Here is a 22,081-nt window from a genome sequence, read left to right on the forward strand (position 1 = left end):
GAACTGATTTGCTCTCTGTTCAAACCAAAAAAGTGTCGCATTTTCTTAAGAGATTCCCCTTTCAAGTCATTTATATATTAATCGGTTGCTCAAGAGAGAATTGATCATTTTTACAGTTTATAAAAATTGTGATCTTTCAGAAAATTAGTAAGAATAATTTTTTTCATTATAATGTACATGTTTTCTATTACTTTTGAAAGTCAAAAACAATCACTTAAAAAAGTTAATATTTGCTCAATGTAGAAGATTTGAAAGATACTAAGAGGTAGAAAGAAGTTAATCATAAGTAGTCCAACCCCTCAAAAAACGTAATAATTTTGGGTAGTTTTCAGAGTTGACAATATTTTTGAATAATTGGGAGTAATTAATAGATAATGCAGTCTACCACTTTATGCAATTTTAATTTCTGTATAAGCTAAAGATATTTTTAGAGCATTTGGAAACCTTGGAAAGGTTTTCATTGCAAATTTTTAAGTTATGGGTTGAATATTGTTGTTTTTGGTAGTTAAAATAACAGAAGACCAAAGATACATTCTGCTGAGAAATTCATTGGGTTGACTTGAGGTTTTCTGAAGCAACAGTGGACACAGCACCTTGACTAAGTTAAATCCCAGGTCAACAGCCACTGAGCTTCCCTTAAGATGCAAACAAATGGTGACAGTGCCCCTTCCTCTTGCTTGGATCCCATCCAAGGAAGGCAGCAGGATGCAGTGAAGCTGTGAGAAGACACGGAGTTAGAGGCAGGTCCACAGCAAGGCTAGGAAAGATGCACCCCTGCCCTCAGCAGAGTTGGTCCCTGTCTTTTTTGTTTGTTTTTAAATATATTTTATTGATTTTTTTTTAAAGAGAGGAAGGGAAAAGGATAGAGAGTTAGAAACATCAATGAGCGAGAAATATCGATCAGCTGCCTCTTGCACACACCCTCACTGGGGATGTGCCCGCAACCAAGGCACATGCCCTTGACTGGAATCGAACCTGGGACCTTTCAGTCTGCAGGCCGCCACTCTATCCTAGGAGCCAAACTGGCCAGAGCTCAGTCCCTGTTTTTAGAGGCTGTTGTATCACAGGGCGATCCTTTCCAGTGTCCCCAGGAGGGGGCTCTCAGGCCTGGCAGAGCCCACACAGAGCCCGGGTGTTTGAGCAGAAGTGTCGTTTCCACTTGCACCCTCTCTGGCAGCAAGCTTGTAGCAAAGCTCCGGGGAGACAGCTCTGGGAAATGTCTCCAGAAGCTGTTTTATCCCGTTTGAACTCTCTGTGCTCTCTGCCCGCACCCCGGCTTTTCAACCCTGTGGCATGTCTTTGCCCATTCTCCTCTCTGAGCTCCGGCCTGACCGTGCTCCTGTTTCCTTCTCCCCAGCTTAAGCGAGAGCTTTTTCATGGTGAAAGGAGCAGCCCTCTTCTTACAGCAGGGAAGCAGCCCTCAGGGCCAGCGAAGCCTGCAGCATCCCCACAAGCACGCAGGTAAGCCCGTGCCCTTCCACCGGAGCCCATTTTCTCTGCCCCTTCCTGGTGGGGAGCCGAGTGTGGGTTTCCAAGGCCAGGGAACTGGCGGGGCCAGGGCTGTAACGACTGGTCCAGGGAGAAGCCCCTTCTGCGCAGGCGCGCCAGGCATGGCATCAAGGGGATGGGCCTCTGGGTGATAACGTATTTTTTAATTCTAGTTTTCAAACTTTCTATAACAGGTTGTATTCCTTTCACACCACAAAGAGTGATCCCAGTTCTGGAACTGATTGTGTTGTCATAGTCAACTTCTGAGCCTCAGTTTCCTGATCTTTAAAATGGGCATCACATACCTATGACCTTGGCGGTCATGGAATTTAAAATTTACTCTAGGTGCTTACGTCCTCGTAGGTGCTCCGGGTATGGTTGCTGTAATGATTTCCTACGGTGACTTCTGGTACAATAAAGCTATAAACAGAACCTTTATTTTTGAGTTTGCTATCGGCTTTGCTCATAAACCATTGTTTATGTCTGAACAGTAATGTGTATAGCAAAGCAGATGCCCAAGCTTTGCTCACTCTGTATGAAACCTCTCCTTCCTCTGAATCCAGCGTGTCTTCCCACTGTGTGAGCTTGATTTGTTGGTCCCATAGGTGACTTGCCCCAGCATCTGCAGGTGATGATCAACCTTCTGCGTTGTGAAGATAGAATCAAGCTGGTAAGAAGAGACGAGAGTGGCAAGTTTTAATTTTTAATTGTGACGTTTGGTCGGGAATTACTGATGAGCAGCGGGTGGGGAGGAGAGGGGCCAGGGAGTATGTGAGTTTTTATATTTTAGCCGGTTCTTCAAAATTGTTCCCAATGGCCAAAGCGGTGCTTGCTCCTCGGTGCCCAGAGGGTCCAGAGAAAGGATGTGCCTGTCCGTCTGTCAGTCTGTGCAGAGTTGGCATCTTCAGCGTCTGGATTTTATTATTCACCCGTTTCACACACTCGGCGAGGGGCCCCCCACGCCAGGCACTGTCCCTCGTGTTGGGGTACAAATGAGATGCGGCTCCTGTGCCTGAGAATCTCCTCAATGCCTAAGCTCGCGGGGAACGGTAGACAGCAGACGTCCTTGACCTCGGGTGGGCGGAGGAAGGGGCATGACGGGAAGGGCGGGCCATGAACGCCTCTCTGCCCGCAGGCCGTGCGGCTGGAGAGTGCCTGGGCGGAGCGGGCCCGGTACATGGTGGTGGTGGACAGCAGCGGCCGCCAGGACACGGAGGAGAGCATCTTGCTGGGCGTCGACTTTTCCAGCAAGGAGAGGTGAGCTGATGGGACGGGAGGCGCCGCTGGGAAAAGATGTCCATGGCCCCGTGTCCTTGGGAGGTGGCGGCGGGATGCTCGATGGCGGGAGGCGGGGTGACCAGGAACAGCAGGGCACGGCATTTCCGCTCCTGTGTGCAGCGCCGTGCCAGATCCGGTCTCTCCGAGCTCAGGGCCTGCTGAGAGGAGAGAAGGTTACACTGTGCTCGGAGGGCTGCCTCTGGGTGCCACTGGGGTGCTCCAGACGAGGGCACTTAGCCGGGAGGGCTTCCTGGAGGAGGTGACGGCCGTGGTGAACACCCAGTCAGGTGCCAGTCCCACGAAGCAGGGAGGACGCCCTCCAGGCAGACGGGCCTGTCTGGGAAGCATGTGCTTGACAGGCAGCACGTCGAGGGCCTTTCCCAGTGTTGCTGTCCCTCTGGTCCCCAAACTTGGCGACGGTCCCGGGTCAGAGGCTGGAAGAGAGGTTAGGAATGTCCCAATAACTAGAGGCCAAGTTCGGTGCATCACAAGCCCCATTACTTGTGTGAAACGAAGGCGAATGGCTCTCCTGACATCCAGGATAAGTTAATGCATGTGAAATCACTGCAAAGCCTGGGTTTGTTAAAACTGGATTAAATGGGCCCCCCTTAGTCATCATTCATTAATCTCATTCATTAAACAAACAGTTTGCATTCTCCTGTGTATGAGGCAACAGGCAAGGCCCAGGTAAACACAGAAGCAGCAGGACACACAGTTCCTGACCTCAGAGAGCCTGAGAGCTCAGTGAAGAAGAGCCGTCATCGGATGCTGGGGATGGCTCAGCGATGCAGAGACGTGGGGGGTGAGGGGTGGGGGAGCACAGTAGAAGGGGGGCTGTAGAGGGGCCATGCCAGAGGCTCTGCAACATGCAGCGGCTAAGCTGGTCTCAGAGGACAAGCAGGCAGTTGGGCAAATCTGGGGGATGGGACGTTCCGGTCTGGGTCCCAGCACAGGGTTTACTTTGCAGCTCTGCAAAGGAAGTGTCGTCAGCCCATCGGGGACGGGGAGGACTGCAGGGTGGGACGGGAACTGGCCTAACACGAAAGGCTGGAGGAGTCCGGCAGGGGCAGGGGCGGGGGCAGGGCTGCAGGTGCCCAGGCTCCCTGTCTGCACAGTCGCACGCTCGTCACAGTACTCCCTGGCGGGCTGCTAAGTGGCAGCGGAGATGTAAGCTGGCGGCTGCGGCGCTGGTCTTGGCACAGTCACAGCGGTTCCTCACAGCGACTCTCTCACATTCCGGAGGAACGTTCCTAAGAATCTGAGGAGCCCCTGCGATAAGCCCTCTCGTCCCCTCGGCGTGTCCCAGCGGCGCCAGCCCCTGCAGTATCATTTCCCTGGTAGGACGGGCCAAACAAAAGCGGATCAGGCCGGTTCTGAAACAGCAGCTGCACAGAAGGTACAGGCACAGAAGCCTGGCCCTGAGCTCCGGCAGTGGTGTTGGCACGCTGCCCTGCCCCCTCACCCCAGGACCGGAGCCTGGGCTGGTGCCTCCGCTCGTCTGTGTCCCCCAGAGCGCGCGTGGCTTTGTGCCAGGAGTGCACCAGCCATCGGCGGCGTCACCCCGCTGCAGTGAGGTCGTGTGGTCAGCTGGTCGCTCCTTCTCCCCTGAGAGCTGCCGTGGAGACCTGGTGTTTATGAAACTGCAACCACATCAAACCAGGGGGTCAGAGTCCCCGTGACTGTCTCCACGCCGGGGTCACTGGCAGCTCCCTCTGGTGCGGCCATCGCAGACCCGTGTCTTCCAGAATTCAGCCTACGAGCAACGCCCAGGGACACACCCGGGAGCTGGGCCCGGGCCGGGCTGGGTGGAGACACGGGGAAGTCTGTGTGTGAGCAGGTCCCAGATAATGTGACTCTAACCTAGATCTCTCCCTTTCCTCCTCGTAGTAAAAGCTGCACCATTGGGATGGTCCTCCGGCTGTGGAGCGACACGAAAATCCACCTCGATGGCGACGGGTAAGCAGTTCTCTTCAAAAGGTCCTTTCAGCTCAGCCAGCGTGCTCAGTGGTTAACCATAAACCATGGCCAGGAGGTCGCGGTTGGTCCCTAGAAAGGGCACATGCCAGGCTGTGGGCTCTGTCTCCAACGTGGGACGTGCAGAAGGCAGTCATTCAGTGATTCTCGTCATTGATGTTTCTATCTTTCTCTTCTCCCTTCCTCTCTGAAATCAATAAAAGTATATTTAAAAAAATAATAAAAAGTTCTTTTAATTACTGTAAACTCTGAAACACGAGTTGGCTTGGGCATCATTGGGTAATCATTAGCAAAAGAATCACATAGAGAAGTGATATTGCCCCCAATGAGCCACCCAAGGAAAGGGACGGCCTGGTCATGGTGTGGGGAGTGACCAGGGTCATGACGTAGCCACAGAAGCACCTTACAGGGGACACTGCTGTGTGATGTTCAGCAGCAGCAGGAAGCGGACATTCATTCATTTACTGTCGTTGGTCAGTTAATGCCCACAATGTGCCCTCCCTCTGGGGCTGGTTCCTAAAAGCTCACAGATAATGTGACACAGCAGGAGCTCACCGATTCTGGGGCGCAGGGACAACCGACGGGGCCGGTGGATGGGGGCCTGCAGAGAAAGAAGCATTTAGTTCGTCCAGGGCAGGAAGGCAAGAGAAAGGGCCATTGGCTCTTCATATGTTTGCCCCAGGGGAATACATGGGTTCTGCGAGGGGTGGAAGGAGGCAGGATGGGAGAAATAAACATTCAATTTCTTGAAGACATAGGAATTTTAAAATTTTGTCTTTCATTAATATTTCTGTGCAATTCCCCCCAAAAAATGCTGATGGGACACACAGGTGGGGTGGGCCATTGCCAAGCATCTACGCGGTGGGGTCGAATGCCGTCATTGCCTCGCACCCTGTGCTGGGGTTTCCCTTTTGGCAGACCTCGTGTGGCTGGGTTGAGAGCGAGCCTCCCCGGATGGAGAGCCCATCTTGGGCCGTGTCTGATGCCGCTGGCCGGTGGTCCCTCATCAGACAGCATGAGGCACGTTGGTCCTGAGAGTGTCCCCAAGGGCCTGCCCCACGCCTCGCAGGGGCTGATTTCTCACCGCGCTGTCTTTCTGTCTTTCACTCTTAGTGGCTTCAGCGTCAGCACGGCAGGAAGGATGCACGTCTTCAAGCCCGTATCTGTCCAGGCCATGTGGTGAGTGTGGTTTTAGGGACTTTCAGCTCCTTGGAAATAGTGTCCCAGCTGACCGCAGGACTAGAAAACCCCCTGCTAGGGGTTTTAGGTACATTTGTTTTGTACATTTGTTTTGTGTGTGTATGACAAGCTCTCCCTGACAGAATTGACCGCTTTCACCATTTTTGCCAGTAAGTGTGTGATTCCGTGGCATTAAGTACGTTCACAATGTCGTGCACCATCACCACCATCCCTCCCCAGAGCTCCCCCACCATCCCCAACAGGAACTCTGTACCCACTAGCCACGAACACCCATCCTCCTTCCTCCAGCCCCCGGGCACCTCTATTCTCGGTCTCTGGGAATTTGCCTGTGCGGGTCCTCGTGTAAGTGGAATTCTTTGTCCCTGCCTCTGGCATCTTGTACTTGCCATCATGCTTTCTCGTTGCATCTATGCTGTATCATGTGTCAGAATTTCCTTCCTTTCCATGGCCTAATACTGCTCCATGATATGGCGACACCATGTTTTGTTTATCCACTCATCCGCTGGGGGACTTTGGAGTTGTTGCCACATGGATGGGAGGGGGTGGGAGTTGTGAGGAAGCAGTAAGAGGTCTGTGCCGCATGGCGATGAACTCCCTCCCAGCAGCGAGGCTGATTGTAGCTCCTACGTTTGCGATGCCCACGGCCTCCCTCAGAAGTCACCTTGGTCCTTGGGAGTTAGTCAGTGGACTGTAAACCGGTGTGTGAACCAGCGGGTGGGGAGGAAGAGGAAGTCCTTGTTTCCTTGTTGGACAAGGTGAAGGACGTTCTGTCTGCTCTCGGGTCAGCGCTTGTGTCACGGAGACCAGCCATGGTGCCAGGCAGGCTGGGAGCCCCGGTAGCCAGTCCTGTATGGCCTGCCCTTCCCTCCCGCCCCGTTTAAACGCCTGTGCCTCCCAGGCCTGACGCCCTCCCCTCCTCACCCAGGTCCGCCCTGCAGGTGCTCCACAAGGCCTGCGAAGTGGCGCGGAGGCACAACTACTTCCCCGGGGGCGTGGCCCTCCTCTGGGCCACCTACTACGAGAGCTGCATCGGCTCCGAGCAGAGCTGCATCAACGAGTGGAACGCCATGCAGGACCTGGAGTCCACGCGGCCCGACTCCCCGGCCCTGTTTGTCGACAAGTGAGTGGGGTGCCCCCCCCCGCCCCCCCCCCCCCCCCCCCCCGCCTTGTGCCCGACTGTGTCCCCACAAGGTCTCACCTGCTCTGGTCGCACCCCCCTCCCAGAGCCAGCCTCTCACGCGGGGTCCCTGGCAGGTGGCCTGTGGGTGGTCTGCGACCACACCTCACTTCCGAAATCACAGACAGCTGTGGGTGTGACTGCATCTCTGCATCCCTGCCCCCCGCCCCGTGTGCCCTGTTGCCCTGCACTGCAGGCTCCGGTGGGAGGGAGCTCTGGACACGGCGCAGACTCGATCCCTCACCCACTACCTGCGGAGGACACACACCGAGGCGTTACCTCTGTGGGCCCAGGCCACGTCCTGCTGATCCCAGGAGCGCCGGGGTGTCTGTGAACTCCGACCTCAGGCTTCCCTTGTGAAGTTCTGCTCTTCCCTCCTTCCCCTCCAGGCCAACGGAAGGGGCGAGGACCGAGCGCCTCATCAAAGCCAAGCTCCGCAGCATCATGATGAGCCAGGACCTGGAGAACGTGACCTCCAAAGAGGTGAGAGCTCCGTCCCTCAGCGGGCCGGAGCCTCGGGGCCTCCCTTTCCGGGCGGTGCACCGGCTCTCGGGGCCTTTTTCCTGCCACGTGCTGCTGTGAGGCTTGGGCAGGTTTCCTGGGCTCCCTCAGTCCGTAAGGTCTTAGTGAGGCTTCCATGAGACCCCTCGATGGCACCGGAAGCAGTTCCTGTGAACCCCTCTCTGCTCCACGTGCCTCGCCAGCACGTTGCTAACCATGGGCGGCTCTCCTTCGGCCTCTTGCTGTTTCTCTGGTCACAGTTCTCCCCCAGCTGCTTTTGGTTCAAGGAATGCAATGGATTTTAATAACAGCTTACCCAAGGTAGATCTAAGTGGTTGAAATGGCTATTTCTGAATATACAGTCTTTTTCTTTATTAATAATATACAACATCACGTTATGATACCTTCCAAAGCAAGATGAAACTGACTTGGGATTCTCCGGCAATGTGTTTGATATTTAATCGTTAAGACATAAGTGCTTTCCACTCAGAGAAGATCCCCTGGGAATCAGATTCCTCGTGTGAAACCGTGTCATATTTACTTTGAGGCAGAGTGGCCTGCATTCCCACCACCCATGCCTGGTGCACCGCTCAGCATAAAAAATGCAAAAAAAAAACCACCCAAAAACCAACCCCACATTTTTTGGAAAACGGCCTCAGTTTGCATTGTGAACGTACTTCTTTGGGGGTGACAATCGTCTTCTTTAACAAATCGCTTTTCTTAATGTCTCCCCCTCCGCAGATCCGTAATGAATTGGAGAAGCAGATGAACTGTAACTTGAAAGAATTCAAGGAATTCATAGACAACGAGATGCTCCTCATCCTGGGACAGATGGACAAGCCCTCGCTCATCTTTGATCACCTTTACCTCGTAAGAGGCTCAGCCCGCGCGGGGTCTGGCTTGGGGAACGTACATCGGACCTTGGTTGTTTAGAGCAGGTCAGAGAGGGGGAAACTGAGTTACTGGAGCTTCGATCCTGACTTTTACGGGATCCCACCCCCCCTTCCTCTGGCTGCAGCCTCATGGTTTGCTCTCCAGGCAGATGCTTGCGATGTTGCCACAGCTGGGCTGGTGGGCGTGGGCGGGAGGGGTGTTATTTGATCGTTAACTGGCAACCGTTTTCAGACTCTTGCCATCCCATCTCTTCAGGGACTAGCACAGGCCCCGTCCAGATACTTCCAAATGGGCTACAGGCTAAACGCCCCAGTTACCAAACCCCAGAATCATGCCTGGGAGTCCCGAGCCGTGACTGGACAGACACCTGGGGCGCAGCCCCCTCTGCGTGGCCAGGCAGCCGTGGCTGTCCGCAGAGTCCAGTGACGCAGCCTCCATCGCTCGCTCACATTTTCTTAAAGCTGTAAATCTCCATAGAAGGCAACTGGCAAGTTTCCAAAGCCAGAGACTGCGACGAGGGCACGTTACTAAAATTAGAGGCCGCACAGCGTAGTAATGGAAGTCCGCCCCCTCCGGGCCCCGTTCCCCGCCCCCCCCACGGTCCTCCACATGCACGTGTCATGAGCGATAGCTAATGGGTTAAATAGACGTATTTCATGTATTTACAGATGTCTACATGCACATTTCACGTTAAGATGCATATAAATGGGTGGGTTTGAACCCTTAATCTAGATGAAAGCTACGTGGCAGCGCTGGCCTCTGATCTCCTGAGAGGTTGATGGTTCTCCCTGGTGGGGACCTCACGAGCACTGCCGGCCCGTCTGCCCACTAGGGGGCGATCACGGCAAGAGGACGCTCCCAGGCTTAGGAAAGCGCTGGTTCTTTCCGGTGCGGTTGGTGCTTTAGGTCACTTTTTCCATGAGAGAGACCAAAGGAATTTCTGTGCTGGAGCCTCTCCCTCCAACGTGAAAACCCAACTGGCACCCACACACGGCCAGTCCCCACAGGTCCCCGAAGGCCCTGCCTCTGAGGGTCTGCCCTCTGGGAAAGGCAGTTCGGAGGGAGGCTGCTCTTTGTGACTCCGTGTTGTTGGCATTTCCGAAGAGCAAAATGGTGGGGTTTTTTCTTTATGTTTTTTTTTTTTCCTCCATGTTTTTTGCATGCTCAGAAATGGAGGTTTTTTTTTAAATACAGTTTTTTAAGTATTAAAATGTTATAGAAAGCTGGGAATATAAGTGAGCCTGAAGAAGAAAATTAAAGATGTTTCTAATGTCACAAGCTAGAGGTAGTCACAGTTAGCGTTTTGGTATATTTATTTTTCTATCTCCTGGGTTTTCTTAATGCTTGTGTAACTCTTTTAGCAAGGCAAAGAGAAGGGGAGAACCGTGCTGTTTATGTTTGCGTTACACTTGTGTCCTTTAATTGTTTGTTATCATGATGCCGTGTTTCCCTGTGTTGTGAAATACCCTCCAAAAGTATGAGCTGTCTTCATGGCTCCATCCTGCGGATCCATTATGATTTGTCTTACTAATTTCTCCCTGTTGGACCTTGGGGGTTGTTTACCCTATTTAGTTATTGTGAAATTACTGTAAATGTCTTTGTACATAAATCTCTGTGCAAAATGCTGGGTATTTCGTTGGGGTAAGGTTTTGTAAGTGGAACTTCCGGGTCAGACTATTAATATTACCAGGAAACCTCCCGGAAAAGGTAGGCTGATTTCTGCTGTAATGAGAGGTCTGTGGAAGTGCCCCCTCCTGAATGGGAGGTCAGAGGTCACTGCCTCCCATGAGAGGACCCCGCTGGAGCCTCAGGACAGGAAGTGGTGAGAGTGGGACAGGTTTTCCCGAGCTTGTCCTTCCCCCATTCTGCTGTGGATGCCTCGGGAACCTGCCTTCATTCCTCTGCTCTCTTGAGGCCAGGGGCCCGTGTACTCACCATCACCATGAAGCTCGCACCCGCCTCCCGTAAGCAGTCTGAGGCTGACACCTGACACTCACGGGGCTTTGTGTGATCTGTCCCCCAGGGCTCTGAATGGAATGCATCCAATCTGGAGGAGCTGCAGGGCTCAGGGTGAGTCTGCTCCCCTTGTCTTCCCCTGTCCCTCTGAGCAGCCTAGAAACCTGGCTCTGCCCCCGAGGTCAGGTCCAGCCCCGTGCTGCCTGCCTGTGCCTGAACTGCCCGCACCCCAGCAGTCAGGCTGATCTGCATAGCTACACAGATGGGCTTCAGAATGCCCCCCCCCCCCCCGCCCCGAGTAATTCACGGGCTTAGATTTTCCTGGGGTTTGTGTGATGGCATGCGTGTCCCAGAGAATGGTCCTAAATCACAGTCCAGTGAGATAGACAGCCTGGGTGCTGTGCTGGGGGGCCACGAGCCCCCTCCCACCGGCCCACTGCCCTGCAGAGCTGCTGAGAGTCCGGGGTGGACTGCCTGGCTGCTGGCCAGTCCACTGGACCACTGCCGGTTCTATCTGAGCTTCTACCTTTGGGCCTGGAGGGAACCTTGAGCTAAATACTCAGCATTGGGCAGAAACACATGCCTGCCTTGGTCTGAGAAATGCCCAGCAACAGGGGGTAAAAAAAAAATAAAAAAATCTTTAAATCTAGACCTTCAAGAACAGATGTCTGGACATTAAAAAAAACAACAACACAGCCACAAAATCACTGTCCTGTGGGCCTGACATGATGACATCCTTGAATTACTGCATTTAAAAATCAAGACTAAACAACTCTTAAAATGTATCTTTAGAACTGCCAGTTAAGATGCATTCTTTCAACAGAAAGTATTCTTAAAATGTAGGGGGGTAATGTCTATGCTTTCTGTTTTGCTTGGAATAAGTAAACTCTTTTAAAGGTATTTTTTTTAAAGTGTTTGTTAAGTGTTCACTTATAAAATCTACTTGAGGTATTCTCAACCTCATGAAATTACTTTGTCCTTCCAGAAATATAAGTGTTAAGTTTAGAGATCCTCAAAGCCTTGTCGGCAGACCCTTCCATATTTATTTATTTATGGCCTGCCTTGTTTTAAAAAGGAGGTAAAGTAGTTCCCAAGGACATAAGTAATGGACAGATATATTCTGCTTTTTAACTATTTAAAAGTGGAGACTTTGTTTTTTCTTAAAGTCTCTGTATGCTTGTAATAGTTATGAATTTTGAGATTTTGAGTTTATTAGGTGTACCGGTTAATAATGCAGATTTTTATCAATAGATGGAATTATACCTATGTCGATATATATGCTATTTAATTATATTGATAACAAGCTTCAAAACTTCATATGTCAAATTTGCTGAAGGTATTAACATCATAGATATTTTTATGCTTAAAAATGTCAAATTTCATGCCCAAAAAAAGAGCATTTGCAGGAACTTTTAATTCATTATTTTATTTCGAAGAAAAGTGCTGCTGAAAGTTATCATATGCTTAAGAAAGTTTATGGTGAACATGCTCCATCTCAAGATACTTGTGAACGCTGGTTTAAATGCTTTAAAAGTGATTTCTGTGTGAACAACAAAGAACGTCCAGGTCAACTTAAAAAGTTTGAAGACCAACAATTACAAGCATTATTGGATGAAGATGCGTGTCAGACTCAAAAACAATTTGCAGAAAGATTAAATGTTGTTCAGCAAACAATTTCCGATCATTTACAAGCAATGGGACAGATTTTAAAGGAAGGGAAATGGGTGCCACATCAACTAAATGAAAGACAAATGGAAAACCTAAAAGTCATCAGTAAAATGTTGCTTCAATGGCATGAAAGAAAGTCTTTTTTGTATCAAGTTGTGACATGATGACAAGTGGATTTATTTTGAGAATCCGAAATGCACAAAATCATGGGTTGATCCACGTCAACCATCAACATCGACTGCAAGGCCAAATGGCTTAGGAAAGAAGACACTGCTCTGCGTTTGGTGGGATCAGGAAGGTGTGGTGTCTTATGAGCTTCTAAAACCAGGTGAAACTGTTAATACTGATCACTACCGACAACAAATAATCACTTCGAACCATACTTTGATGGTAAAATGGCCAGAATGGACCAGAAGACACAGAAAAGTAATTTTGCTTCATGATGCACCATCACACACTTCAAAACCAGTTAAAGACACGTTAAAAGATTGTGCCTGGGAAGTATTAACCCACCCGCCATATTCACCAGAACTTGCTCCTTCAGATGACCACTTGTTCTGTTCGAGGACACACGCACTTTCTGAGGAGCACTTCAAAATGTACAAAGAAGTGGAAAATTGGGTCCCTGAATGGTCTGCCTCAAAACAAGAAAAGTTCTATTGGTACAGTATTCATAAGTTACTTGAAAGATGGGGGAAATGTGTAACTAGCAATGGACATTACTTTGAATAAAGCACTTTGGATGTATCTCTTGAAATTATCGTGTTTTCTTTTATTACAAAATCCCAATTTTTAACCGGTATCCGAATTTTTAACTAGTTAATAGCTAATCTGCATACCAGTTAAAAATTCGGATTAGTGCCCCGAGATTTGGCTCAGTGGATTAGAGCATCGGCCTGCGGACTGAAGGGTCACGGGTACGATTCCGGTCAAGGGCATGTGCCTTGATTGCAGGCACATCCTCAGTAGGGAGTGTGTAGGAGGCAACTGATTGTTGTTTCTAACTCTCTATCCCTCTCACTTCCTCTCTGTAAAAAAATCAATAAAATATTTTTTTAAATGTGGATTTTGTAATAAAAGAAAACATGATAATTTTAAGAGAAACATCAAAAGTGCTGTATTCAAAGTAATGTCCGTCACTAGCTACGCATTTCCTCCATCTTTCAGGTCATTTGTGGAGACCGTCCCAATAGAATTTTTCTTGTTTTGAGACAAACCATTCGGAGACACAAGTTTCCACTTTATGTGTTTTGCAATGCTGCTCAGAAAGCGCATGTGCCGTTGATCGGAACAAGTGGTCAGCTGAAGGAGCAGTACAACAGAACAGCATACATATCAAATCACATATATATCAACATATATGTAACTCCATCTATTGAAAAAATCCACATTGTTAAGCGGAACATCTGGTAAAAATGCATTTCAGTAATATATATCTACCTTCCAGAGTTAACATTGCTTAGCAATGCTTTGAACTGTTTTCTTTTTATAAGTTTTTTATAAAGAAGTTTGGTTTTTTATTATAAATATAATACATTCTCATCATAGAGAGGGCATTTAGAAAATACCAAAGAAATTACTATTAAGAAAGAAACAGAAGTGCTACCATAAAAACAAATGCCCTTTAATGCATATTTGATTTTTTCCCCTCTCTGTTCAATGTATTATTAACTTTGTTTTTCGTAGCTCCTCTTTCTGGTTCTCCAAATGTGTTCTTTTTTTCTTTTTTTGTCATTGCAGTGTTGACTACATCTTAAATGTCACCAGAGAAATAGATAATTTTTTCCCTGGCTTATTTGCATATCATAACATCCGAGTCTATGACGAAGAGACGACAGACCTCCTTGCCCACTGGAACGAGGCGTACCACTTTATAAACAAAGCCAAGTAAGTGGGCGGAGAAGCCAAAGAAACCGGTCTGAGGGAGCCACTGGCAGGTGCTGGGCGGGCAGAAATTAATGTCAGCCCTGGGCACAGATACCTCCTGGCACAGGGAGCCTGGGTGTCTGTCTGCTGGCCTCTGACTTCAGACCACAGGACCCCTCAGAGTTGTTGGTCTCCAGGCGGGGGCCCGAATGAGCTGGTTCTCTCCCACCTATCTGTCATTGGCTGTGACATTTGACCCATTTCACCGTCAGCTCTGGTTCCAGTTAAGAAATCAGTACCATGTGGACACTCTTGGGAGGCTCTGCCAAAGGGGAGAGATGGGAGGGCCACTTGTATGTGGACTCAGAGAAATCTACTCAGGCAATGCCCTGAGCTATGGCTGCCCCCCCTCCCCCCTCGAGCTAATGCGATTGTCCTGTCCCAGCAGAATGGGACAGACACAGTGAGCCCGTCATGGTTTCACTCAACTCTGATCCTCACTGTATTCTTCTGCAGAACAGCTCTGCCTTACGCAGTCAGAACAGAAAGAGGGGACCCCTGGAAACCCCATCGTGCTCTGCACCCCTCCAGGCCAAAGCTACACAACCTGCTCTTCCCCGTGTCCTCACAGTTTGCATTCCTGGGGCAGACTGCAGACCAGCAGTCCAAAAAAAAAAAAAGGCACTGAGATTTGCTGATAGTGTTAAGCCTGAGGTAGGAGAAATGAGGCTCTCCACTGGCAGGCTGGCTCCTCCTAACGTAAACAGGCAGGCAGGTGGGCTAGCCTCCCGTGCAGGCAGAGCCCCAGCCCGGTGCTCCCTCCCGTTGGTGCTCCCTCCCATCCTCCAGCAAGCGATACCGGGGAAACACTGCGTCTGGCCTTGTCCCCTCTGCTCAGTCAGCCGTGCCCGGGCCGGCACTGCCTTCTCACCGCCTAGGGCCCCATCCTCCCCTGGCTTTTCTCTGTCTCGGCCAAGTCCGTGGTGCTGCTGGCCTCGCCCTGGCTCCTTGACCTCCTGTCTCCCGAGGGCCTTGCGGCTTCCGGTTCTCTGACCCCATTCTTCTGTAGTAACCCGTCTCCCGTCTCCATCCGCTCCAGCTGCCGTGTATCTACAACTCTCTCTTACAGATGTCTCTCTTTCGCTGCCCCCTTGCTTCCCACCCACAAAAGGGTGTTTGCTCTCCGAGCCTGACCCGGCCATGTGGGAAGACACCCACCTCGTCCCCGAGGTCCGCCCAGACTTTGAGCTCTCCCTGCAAAACTTGCTGGGCAAGGAGAGGCTCATCCTGATTTCCCAGTGTGTGCTGATGGATTTCTCAGGGAAGCGATTTCCTTAGAGGGGGTGTTGGACAGACGTGTGCTGCGTGAACATCAGCCCGGGAGCGTTTGGGCAGTGACATAACGTCAGGGTTTAAAACCGTCCGCTGTGCAAAGCCAGAGAGAACGAAGCCCAGCTTTTCTAAAACCCTCTCCCCCCGCCAGGAGGAACCACTCCAAATGCCTGGTCCATTGCAAAATGGGTGTGAGCCGCTCGGCCTCCACGGTCATAGCCTATGCGATGAAGGAATTCGGCTGGTCCCTGGAGAAAGCGTACAACTACGTGAAGCAGAAGCGCAGCATCACGCGCCCCAACGCCGGCTTCATGAGGCAGCTGTCTGAGTATGAAGGCATCTTGGACGCGAGGTGGGTGACTGTCTGTCTGCGAGGATTGGCAGCGCTGAGCTGCAGGAGCTGCCGCCCGCCCGCCCGCCCGCCCGCCCGCCAGCAGCGAGCAGCAGCTTCCGCAGCCAAAACCCCGACGCAGGGGAGGGGGGGCCGGTTCGAGAAAAACAACTATTGTTTGGCGTCTGATGAGCGGTTTCCAGGAGGGATCTGCTCTGGTGGTGTTGGCACGCACGGCTGTTTTGCCACGGGAGGGAACGGTGCCCAGCTTCTGTTCGGAGGCACGGCTGGGTGTGCGGCGCGGGCGTGTGGTGCCCCGTTTCCCGAGCGTCTGCTCTGGGCCCAGCGCTGGGCCAGGCTCAGCCGCAGGGCAGTGCCAAGGACTGCGGGACAGTCGGGGTCCCCCCGCTCGCGGGCAGGGCAGCTCAGGGCAGGCTCGTCAGCCCCCAGCCTCTCTTCGTAAGTGAAGAGCCAGCAGCCCCCTGGTAGGGTGGTTGTGAGATGCACAGGAGTGCTGCCCAGGTTCACCTTGCAGAGGCTCTGCTAGGCCTGGCTGCGGTGGATATGATGTCGTTTTCGACATTTCTACCACAATCCCCCCCCTCCTCCCCCCCCGCCCCAGGAAGGCCTGCAGGTACAGGTTACCCCCACTTACCGGAGAATGAGGGACTGACTCACGCCAGAGGTTAGCTTGCCCCGCACCTCCAGCCAGGGACAGCAGAAGGGGGCACCTGCCCATGTGTGTTGACCTCCAAGGCAGGGAGGCACCGAGGTCCTCCCGCCCCCAGCGAGAGGGGTCCTCCCGCCCCCAGGGGATCCCTGCTGTACCCCGGAACTCTGTCCCTGTCCCCCTCCCCGCTCTCTGTTCCTCCTGGAGGAGGCCTCCCTGGTGATTTGCGATGGGTGCTGTGAGGGAGCCGCGGGCTGTCTCAGCCTCTGGCCGCTTTGAGGAGGAGGCCTGGACAGGGTCCAGGGGACAGCTCCGGACAGCTCCGCTGTCAGGCAGAGAGGGCTGGACAGATCCCAGGCAGGCCGAGGCCGAGGCGGAGCAGTGTGCATCCCTGGCCCTTCGGCCACTCCCTGCACCAGTGCCCTCTGAGCCCAGCCCGGGGCTTCCAGACTGGGGTCAGAGCTGCGTGGTATTGACTTTGAATCGCAGCCCCATCTGAGGGCCCCTGGCCTCGCCCAGAACGTGGCCAGGGAGTGGTCATGAGTGATGGTGTCACTCTCGTGCATTGACCGACAATAGCAGATCCTTCATTTACATTTAATTCTCTCATCTCAACCCCTACAACCCCATGATGTCTGTACGGCTCCGAGGCTCGTGGAGTGACTTCTGTACTTCACTGTAAGCCTTTCCCTTTTTCCCTTTATGTTTTAAAAAGCCACCATAAAAATAGCCCCATGGTATTAGAAGACAGATTTTTAAAGCTGACTGTAATCTCTGTGACCTAAACTAACGGAGCAGAATTTTGGACTGGGCAGGATGTCCCAGGTTCTTTGTCCGCCAGAGTCGAAGAAGGAACTCACAGACAGAAGGTGGAGGTTTACTGAGGAGCAAGTACAGACTCCCCCCTGGGGAAGGGGAAAGGGTCCCACTGAGCTGCTTTTCCCTGTGGCTCACAAAGCCTGCAGATCCCGGCGCCTCGATATAACCACTATTCCTACTCGGACTGGTTACTATAGTAACTCCTGGGCTCAAGGTCAGACCTCAGTGGGACATGTGAGGTTCTCCCCCCTCCTTATTGTTTTCCTAGTCCCTTTGGGCTTCTCCTCCTTCTGGGTGAAGGGCTTCCTTCCTTTATTTTGAAAATATAGACCTTTTCCTGTTCCCAGCTCCCTCCTTCTGTGGAAATGGGCCTGCTGCAGCTTTTCAGCTTCCCTGTTCCGTGGAAATATACCAGAGCTGCTGCCATGGTCCTCTTAATTTCTAAAATTTCCTAAATCCCGTCTTTCTCACCCCAAAAAATTCCTATTGCACTAATATTTATAGTTTTCTGGAATCTTCCCAACTTCATTCACGTGCGTTACGTCCTCGCGTTGCTATATCAGTATGACTACGTACATGTATAAACATTTCTACTGACAGATGGAGAAGCTGAGAGGCGGGACCCTAAGTGGCGTGACCAGATGAGACGGGACACGAGGCTCCTGATAGCAGTTCGGGCCTCTGTCCCCTTCACCTGTCTGCCATGTTGTTGTCACGTGACAGGAAGTCCTTTCAGGTTTCCTGTGAGGGCCACGATGGTGTTTGGGTCCCAGCGCTGTTTCTCTCGTCCTGTCATTTCTTGGGGACAACTGAACAGAGAGAGGCCTTATGCCAGCCTTGCTGGCTCCCCCTGCCCCTACCCCTCTTCCCAGGAGCGGCTGGGCCCCGGCCTCTGACCTTCCTCTCTGCTTCCTCCCCCAGCAAACAGAGGCACAACAAGCTCTGGCGCCAGCAGACCGAGGGCCGCCTGCAGCCGCCCGGGGACGACCTGCCGGGGCCCGGGGACTTCCTGCCGGAGACCCTGGGCGACGCCCGGGAAGCCCGGCTCTCCTGCTTGGACGATGCCGCCCAGCCTGGCTTCCCGGGGGGAGGAGGCCCCTCTCTCTCCTGCTGCTTCCGGCGCCTCTCGGACCCCCTCCTACGCTCCCCCGGCGACCGAGCCGGCGGCGCGGTCCGGCTGGAGGACCTGGAGAGGGATGCGCTGTTGGATGAAGCAGCTCCGCCTCCGGCAGCGCCCAGGCCAGCCCGGCCTCCCCAGGAGGGCCCCGGGCCCTGCGAGAAGGAGGGGAAGAGGAAAGCGGAGTTTGGAAGCCCGAGAGCCCCGAGGGGCCCCTTGCCCCCGGTGGAGGAGATGGAAAGGGAGGAGGCTCCCGGAGGAGGGAGGAGGGGGAGGCCCCTGGCCCAGCTGGACAAGAAGCTGCTCAACCGGGAAAACCTAAATAACAACAACAGCAAGAGGAGCTGTCCGGATGACTTCGAGGTAGGTGTGGGGCAGCAAGCCGGCCACATCCCTTCTGTTCTGCCCCCGGAGCAGGCCCCTCCTGTGCTGTCCCCTCCCAGCCCCCTCTGCTACTTCGTCCTGCCGGTTTGGGGACCCCTGGGTTTGTTTCAGAGCGAGCGGTCCCTATTCCTGCTGTGAGAGCCCCATCCCTCCGGGGCCCCCAGCCCGCCCCACGCCTCCTGGCATGTCCTGGGCTCTGGCTGTGTCGCACTCTCACCACGTTCTTGTTCCCTCCAGCACGATGCTCTGTTTGGGATCCTCAACAAAGTGAAGCCTTCCTACAACTCCTGTGCCGACTGCATGTACCCTACAGCCGGCAGGGCGCCCGAGGCCTTCGGGGATCGGCGCGAGGCCCCCGGGGCCCCCGCCATCTGCACCCAGCCCACCTTCCTGCCCCACCTCACGTCCTCCCCGGTGCCCCACGCAGCCGGCCGGCCTCGAGCCCTGGAGAAGCTGGCCTCCAGCCCCCCCGAAACCCCCTCGCTCCTGCCACCAGCAGGCCCCAGGAGGCCAGACCCCGGGGGCCCTGGGCCCAGGGCTGCCCCGGAGCCGCCAGCCAGCCCTTTGGAACCTTCCAGAGAGACCCCAAAAGTGCTGCCAAAGTCCCTCCTCTTGAAGAATGCTCACTGTGATAGGAACCCTCCCGGCATGGACGTGGTGAAGGAGGACCCGCCACCCAAGAAGGACGCGAAGCCGGCCAAGGACCTGCGGCTGCTGTTCAGCAAGGAAGCCGAGAAGCCGAGCGCGCACAGCTACCTGATGCAGCACCAGGAGTCCATCATCCAGCTGCAGAAGGCGGGCCTGGTCCGCAAGCACACCAAAGAGCTCGAGCGGCTGAAGGGCGCGCCCGCAGACCCGGCGGCCGCCCTCAGGGACGGCCCCTCCGGCCGGCTGGAGGCCAGCATCCCCGAGGAGAGCCAGGACCTGGCTCCCGAGCCGCCGCCCCCGGGGGACGAGAAGCCGGCCGCCGCCCCCGCCCCGCTGGAGGGGGCCTCGCTGAAGAGCCCCTCGCCCTTCCTCTGCCGCCTGGACCACACCAGCCACTTCTCCAAGGACTTCCTCAAGACCATCTGCTACACGCCCACCTCGTCCTCCATGAGCTCCAACCTGACCCGCAGCTCCAGCAGCGACAGCATCCACAGCGTCCGCGGCAAGCCGGGGCTGGTGAAGCAGCGGGCGCAGGAGATCGAGACGCGGCTCCGGCTGGCGGGCCTCACCGTCTCGTCCCCGCTCAAGCGCTCGCACTCCCTCGCCAAGCTCGGCAGCCTGGACTTCTCCACCGAGGACCTGACCAGCGAGGCCGGCGTGTCCACCGTCGCCGACTCCCAGGACGCCAAGTCCAGCGAGGACTCCTTCCTGCAGGAGCCCCAGGCCGCCCCCTCGGGGCCGGCAGGGAAGCCCGCGCCAGAAAGCTCGAGAAGCTCCTCGAGGCCGAGCAAAAGCTGACCCGCCACCCGCTGATCACGTGACCCCTCCCCCGAGTCTCACCACGGGTGTCGGTCAGCCCCTCGCGTCTCGCTTTCCCTCCAGCAGCCGCGTCTTAAGAGCTCGCCGCCCGGGAGGAAGGGGGGGGTGTCTGCTGTGTGGCCGGCAGACTCTGAGCCCGAGTCATGGGTTTGCCAGGAGAATCGTGCCGCGGGGCCTGCACAGACACGCGCACACGTCACAGAGCTCCGTGTGCAGCAGGCACACGGCCCCAGCGCATTCCGCCCGCGCGGGAAAAGTCTTGGACGGCAGTATCAGTCCTACCTCTGTTCTTGCTATGCTTTTTATGCCGACAATGCAGTGATGACCAAGGCTCTTTTCCAGGGAATACTGCTGTGTCCGAAAAGGGGTTCCCAAGGAGGAATTTTGCTCTTGTTGTTTGGGACCCCACCCGACCACACCGAGCCCTGCGAGGTGCAGGGATTCGAAGGCTGTTGTGGAGCCAGCTCTGGGGCGTGGGCCTCCGTGCTGCTGACCCCGAGGTCCCGGCGTGTTGTGAACGCCGAGGGATGTGCCTCTGGCCCCCGGGGTCCGGTGGGAGAGGAACATGTGTGATGTCCTCGGTTGTTGCTTACAGGGGTTTCAAATTGCCCCCCCGTCGCTGGGGGAGAACCAGGAGCACTGTTGGTCTCTGCTGCTGAGCGCCGTGGTGGGGAGAGGTGTTCACAGTGTCTGGGGGGCCCGGGGCCCTGAGATGCAGACTGTCCTGTCAGGGACCCGGCACTCAGGTTTGTTCATCGTCACATCTGCTGGTATTTGGGGCGGGGGAGAAGACCCGATAGTGAGAAACAATCAGTTCCTCCCTAAGAGCAGCTTCTGTGAAAGAAGCTCGACTGTTGCAAAGCTTTTCCGTGTTTACAGTTGCCCCTTCCAGGCGGGGCGCTGCTGCCCGCTTCCCTCCAGCGGCTCCCAGTGGGAGGACAGGGCGCGGGGGGGGGGTGGGCTCTGAGCAGCTCCGTTAGTCAGGTGAGCTCAGTGGAAGGGGGGGTGTCAAAAACCCTCATGCTACCGCTGCTCTGAGCGTGATGGAGGGTCGCCTGGTGTCGGTCAGCAAGATGGGGTTTTAACATATTTTGAGAAGAGAGAAGGGGCTCGGTTAGAAAGGTTGAATTCGGGGGTCGGTAAACTTGTACATGGTCCCATGAGCTAAGAATGGTTTTTACCCTTTTCAGGGGTTATAAAAAAATTAACTAATAGGCAACTAAGACCACGTAGCAGGCAGAGCGTAAGATGTTTGTTACCAGGCCCTGTACAGACAGAGTTCGCTGACCCCTGGGCTTATCGGGCAGCGCAGGGCGACCCAGAGCCCGCTGGGAAGAAACTGGGCCAAACCAGTTTATCCTTCTCCCAACCCAGACCTCAGCCCACCCCAGGTCCCTCCCGCAGGCCGGGGTGGCTGTGTGTGTGGGGACCCTCCTGGTCAGCCAGGTTACTTCAGTGAAATAGAAGGCCTTCCAGAGCCAGCCAGATCCTGAAAGGGGGTGACTGAGTTGCCATCGGACGTTGGTCAGAATGGGACCCCGACAGCCATCTTTCCAGAAGAACCAGACAGGGTCTTCGGGAACCAGACTAGTCCACATTTCAGCCAGTGCGAGAGTTTTTTTTTTTTTTTTTTTTTTTGCAAAAGCCCTCTCTCTGGGAACTTTTTCTCCCTGACCGCATCCTTTTAATTTTTAAAAATACATGTTATTTTTTTACTTGATAGGAATTTTTTCCCCCCACCACCATTCACTGAAATCACCTTAAAAGGTGATTATTCACTTTTCCCAAAACCCCTTTTAGGATTTTCTCCCTCTCAGCCAATGAAAACACAGTCTCAAATAAATAAATAGATAAATAAATAAATAAATAAGTAAAAATTAAATGTAGTATGTCTTGCCAAATTAAATTTCATGTGGTGGATCAATTTTCGTGTCAAAATAATCCTTTAGGTTTGGTGAT

General features: G+C 53.6%; 2 protein-coding genes across 3 annotated transcripts in view; both read left to right on the plus strand.

Moving 5' to 3' along the window:
• Positions 1 to 20,518, plus strand: part of SSH1 (slingshot protein phosphatase 1) — a 39,225-nt gene extending 18,707 nt beyond the window's left edge. Inside the window, exons 3-16 of one of the 2 annotated variants that reach the window (XM_045585642.1) lie at positions 1,358 to 1,461; positions 2,094 to 2,158; positions 2,624 to 2,745; positions 4,654 to 4,722; positions 5,854 to 5,919; positions 6,866 to 7,060; positions 7,507 to 7,600; positions 8,360 to 8,488; positions 10,536 to 10,582; positions 13,877 to 14,023; positions 15,486 to 15,686; positions 18,076 to 18,634; positions 18,893 to 19,174; positions 19,214 to 20,518. In XM_045585642.1, the coding sequence (XP_045441598.1) occupies positions 1,358 to 1,461; positions 2,094 to 2,158; positions 2,624 to 2,745; positions 4,654 to 4,722; positions 5,854 to 5,919; positions 6,866 to 7,060; positions 7,507 to 7,600; positions 8,360 to 8,488; positions 10,536 to 10,582; positions 13,877 to 14,023; positions 15,486 to 15,686; positions 18,076 to 18,634; positions 18,893 to 19,174; positions 19,214 to 20,101 (2,968 nt within the window). In that variant the 3' untranslated portion in view covers positions 20,102 to 20,518. Of the gene's footprint in view, positions 1 to 1,357; positions 1,462 to 2,093; positions 2,159 to 2,623; positions 2,746 to 4,653; positions 4,723 to 5,853; positions 5,920 to 6,865; positions 7,061 to 7,506; positions 7,601 to 8,359; positions 8,489 to 10,535; positions 10,583 to 13,876; positions 14,024 to 15,485; positions 15,687 to 18,075; positions 18,635 to 18,892 lie in introns of both variants that reach the window. The other variant, XM_036448749.2, reaches the window with a different exon arrangement.
• The window catches only part of CORO1C (coronin 1C), an 85,145-nt gene continuing 78,616 nt past the window's right edge, over positions 15,553 to 22,081 (plus strand). The window contains exon 1 of the mRNA XM_036448752.2: positions 15,553 to 15,686. Within this exon, the coding sequence (XP_036304645.1) occupies positions 15,665 to 15,686 (22 nt within the window). The 5' untranslated portion in view covers positions 15,553 to 15,664. The remainder of the gene's footprint in view (positions 15,687 to 22,081) is intronic.

Source organism: Pipistrellus kuhlii, unplaced genomic scaffold (genome assembly GCF_014108245.1).
Source record: "Pipistrellus kuhlii isolate mPipKuh1 unplaced genomic scaffold, mPipKuh1.p scaffold_m20_p_20, whole genome shotgun sequence".
NCBI classification, from domain to species: Eukaryota; Metazoa; Chordata; class Mammalia; order Chiroptera; family Vespertilionidae; genus Pipistrellus; species Pipistrellus kuhlii.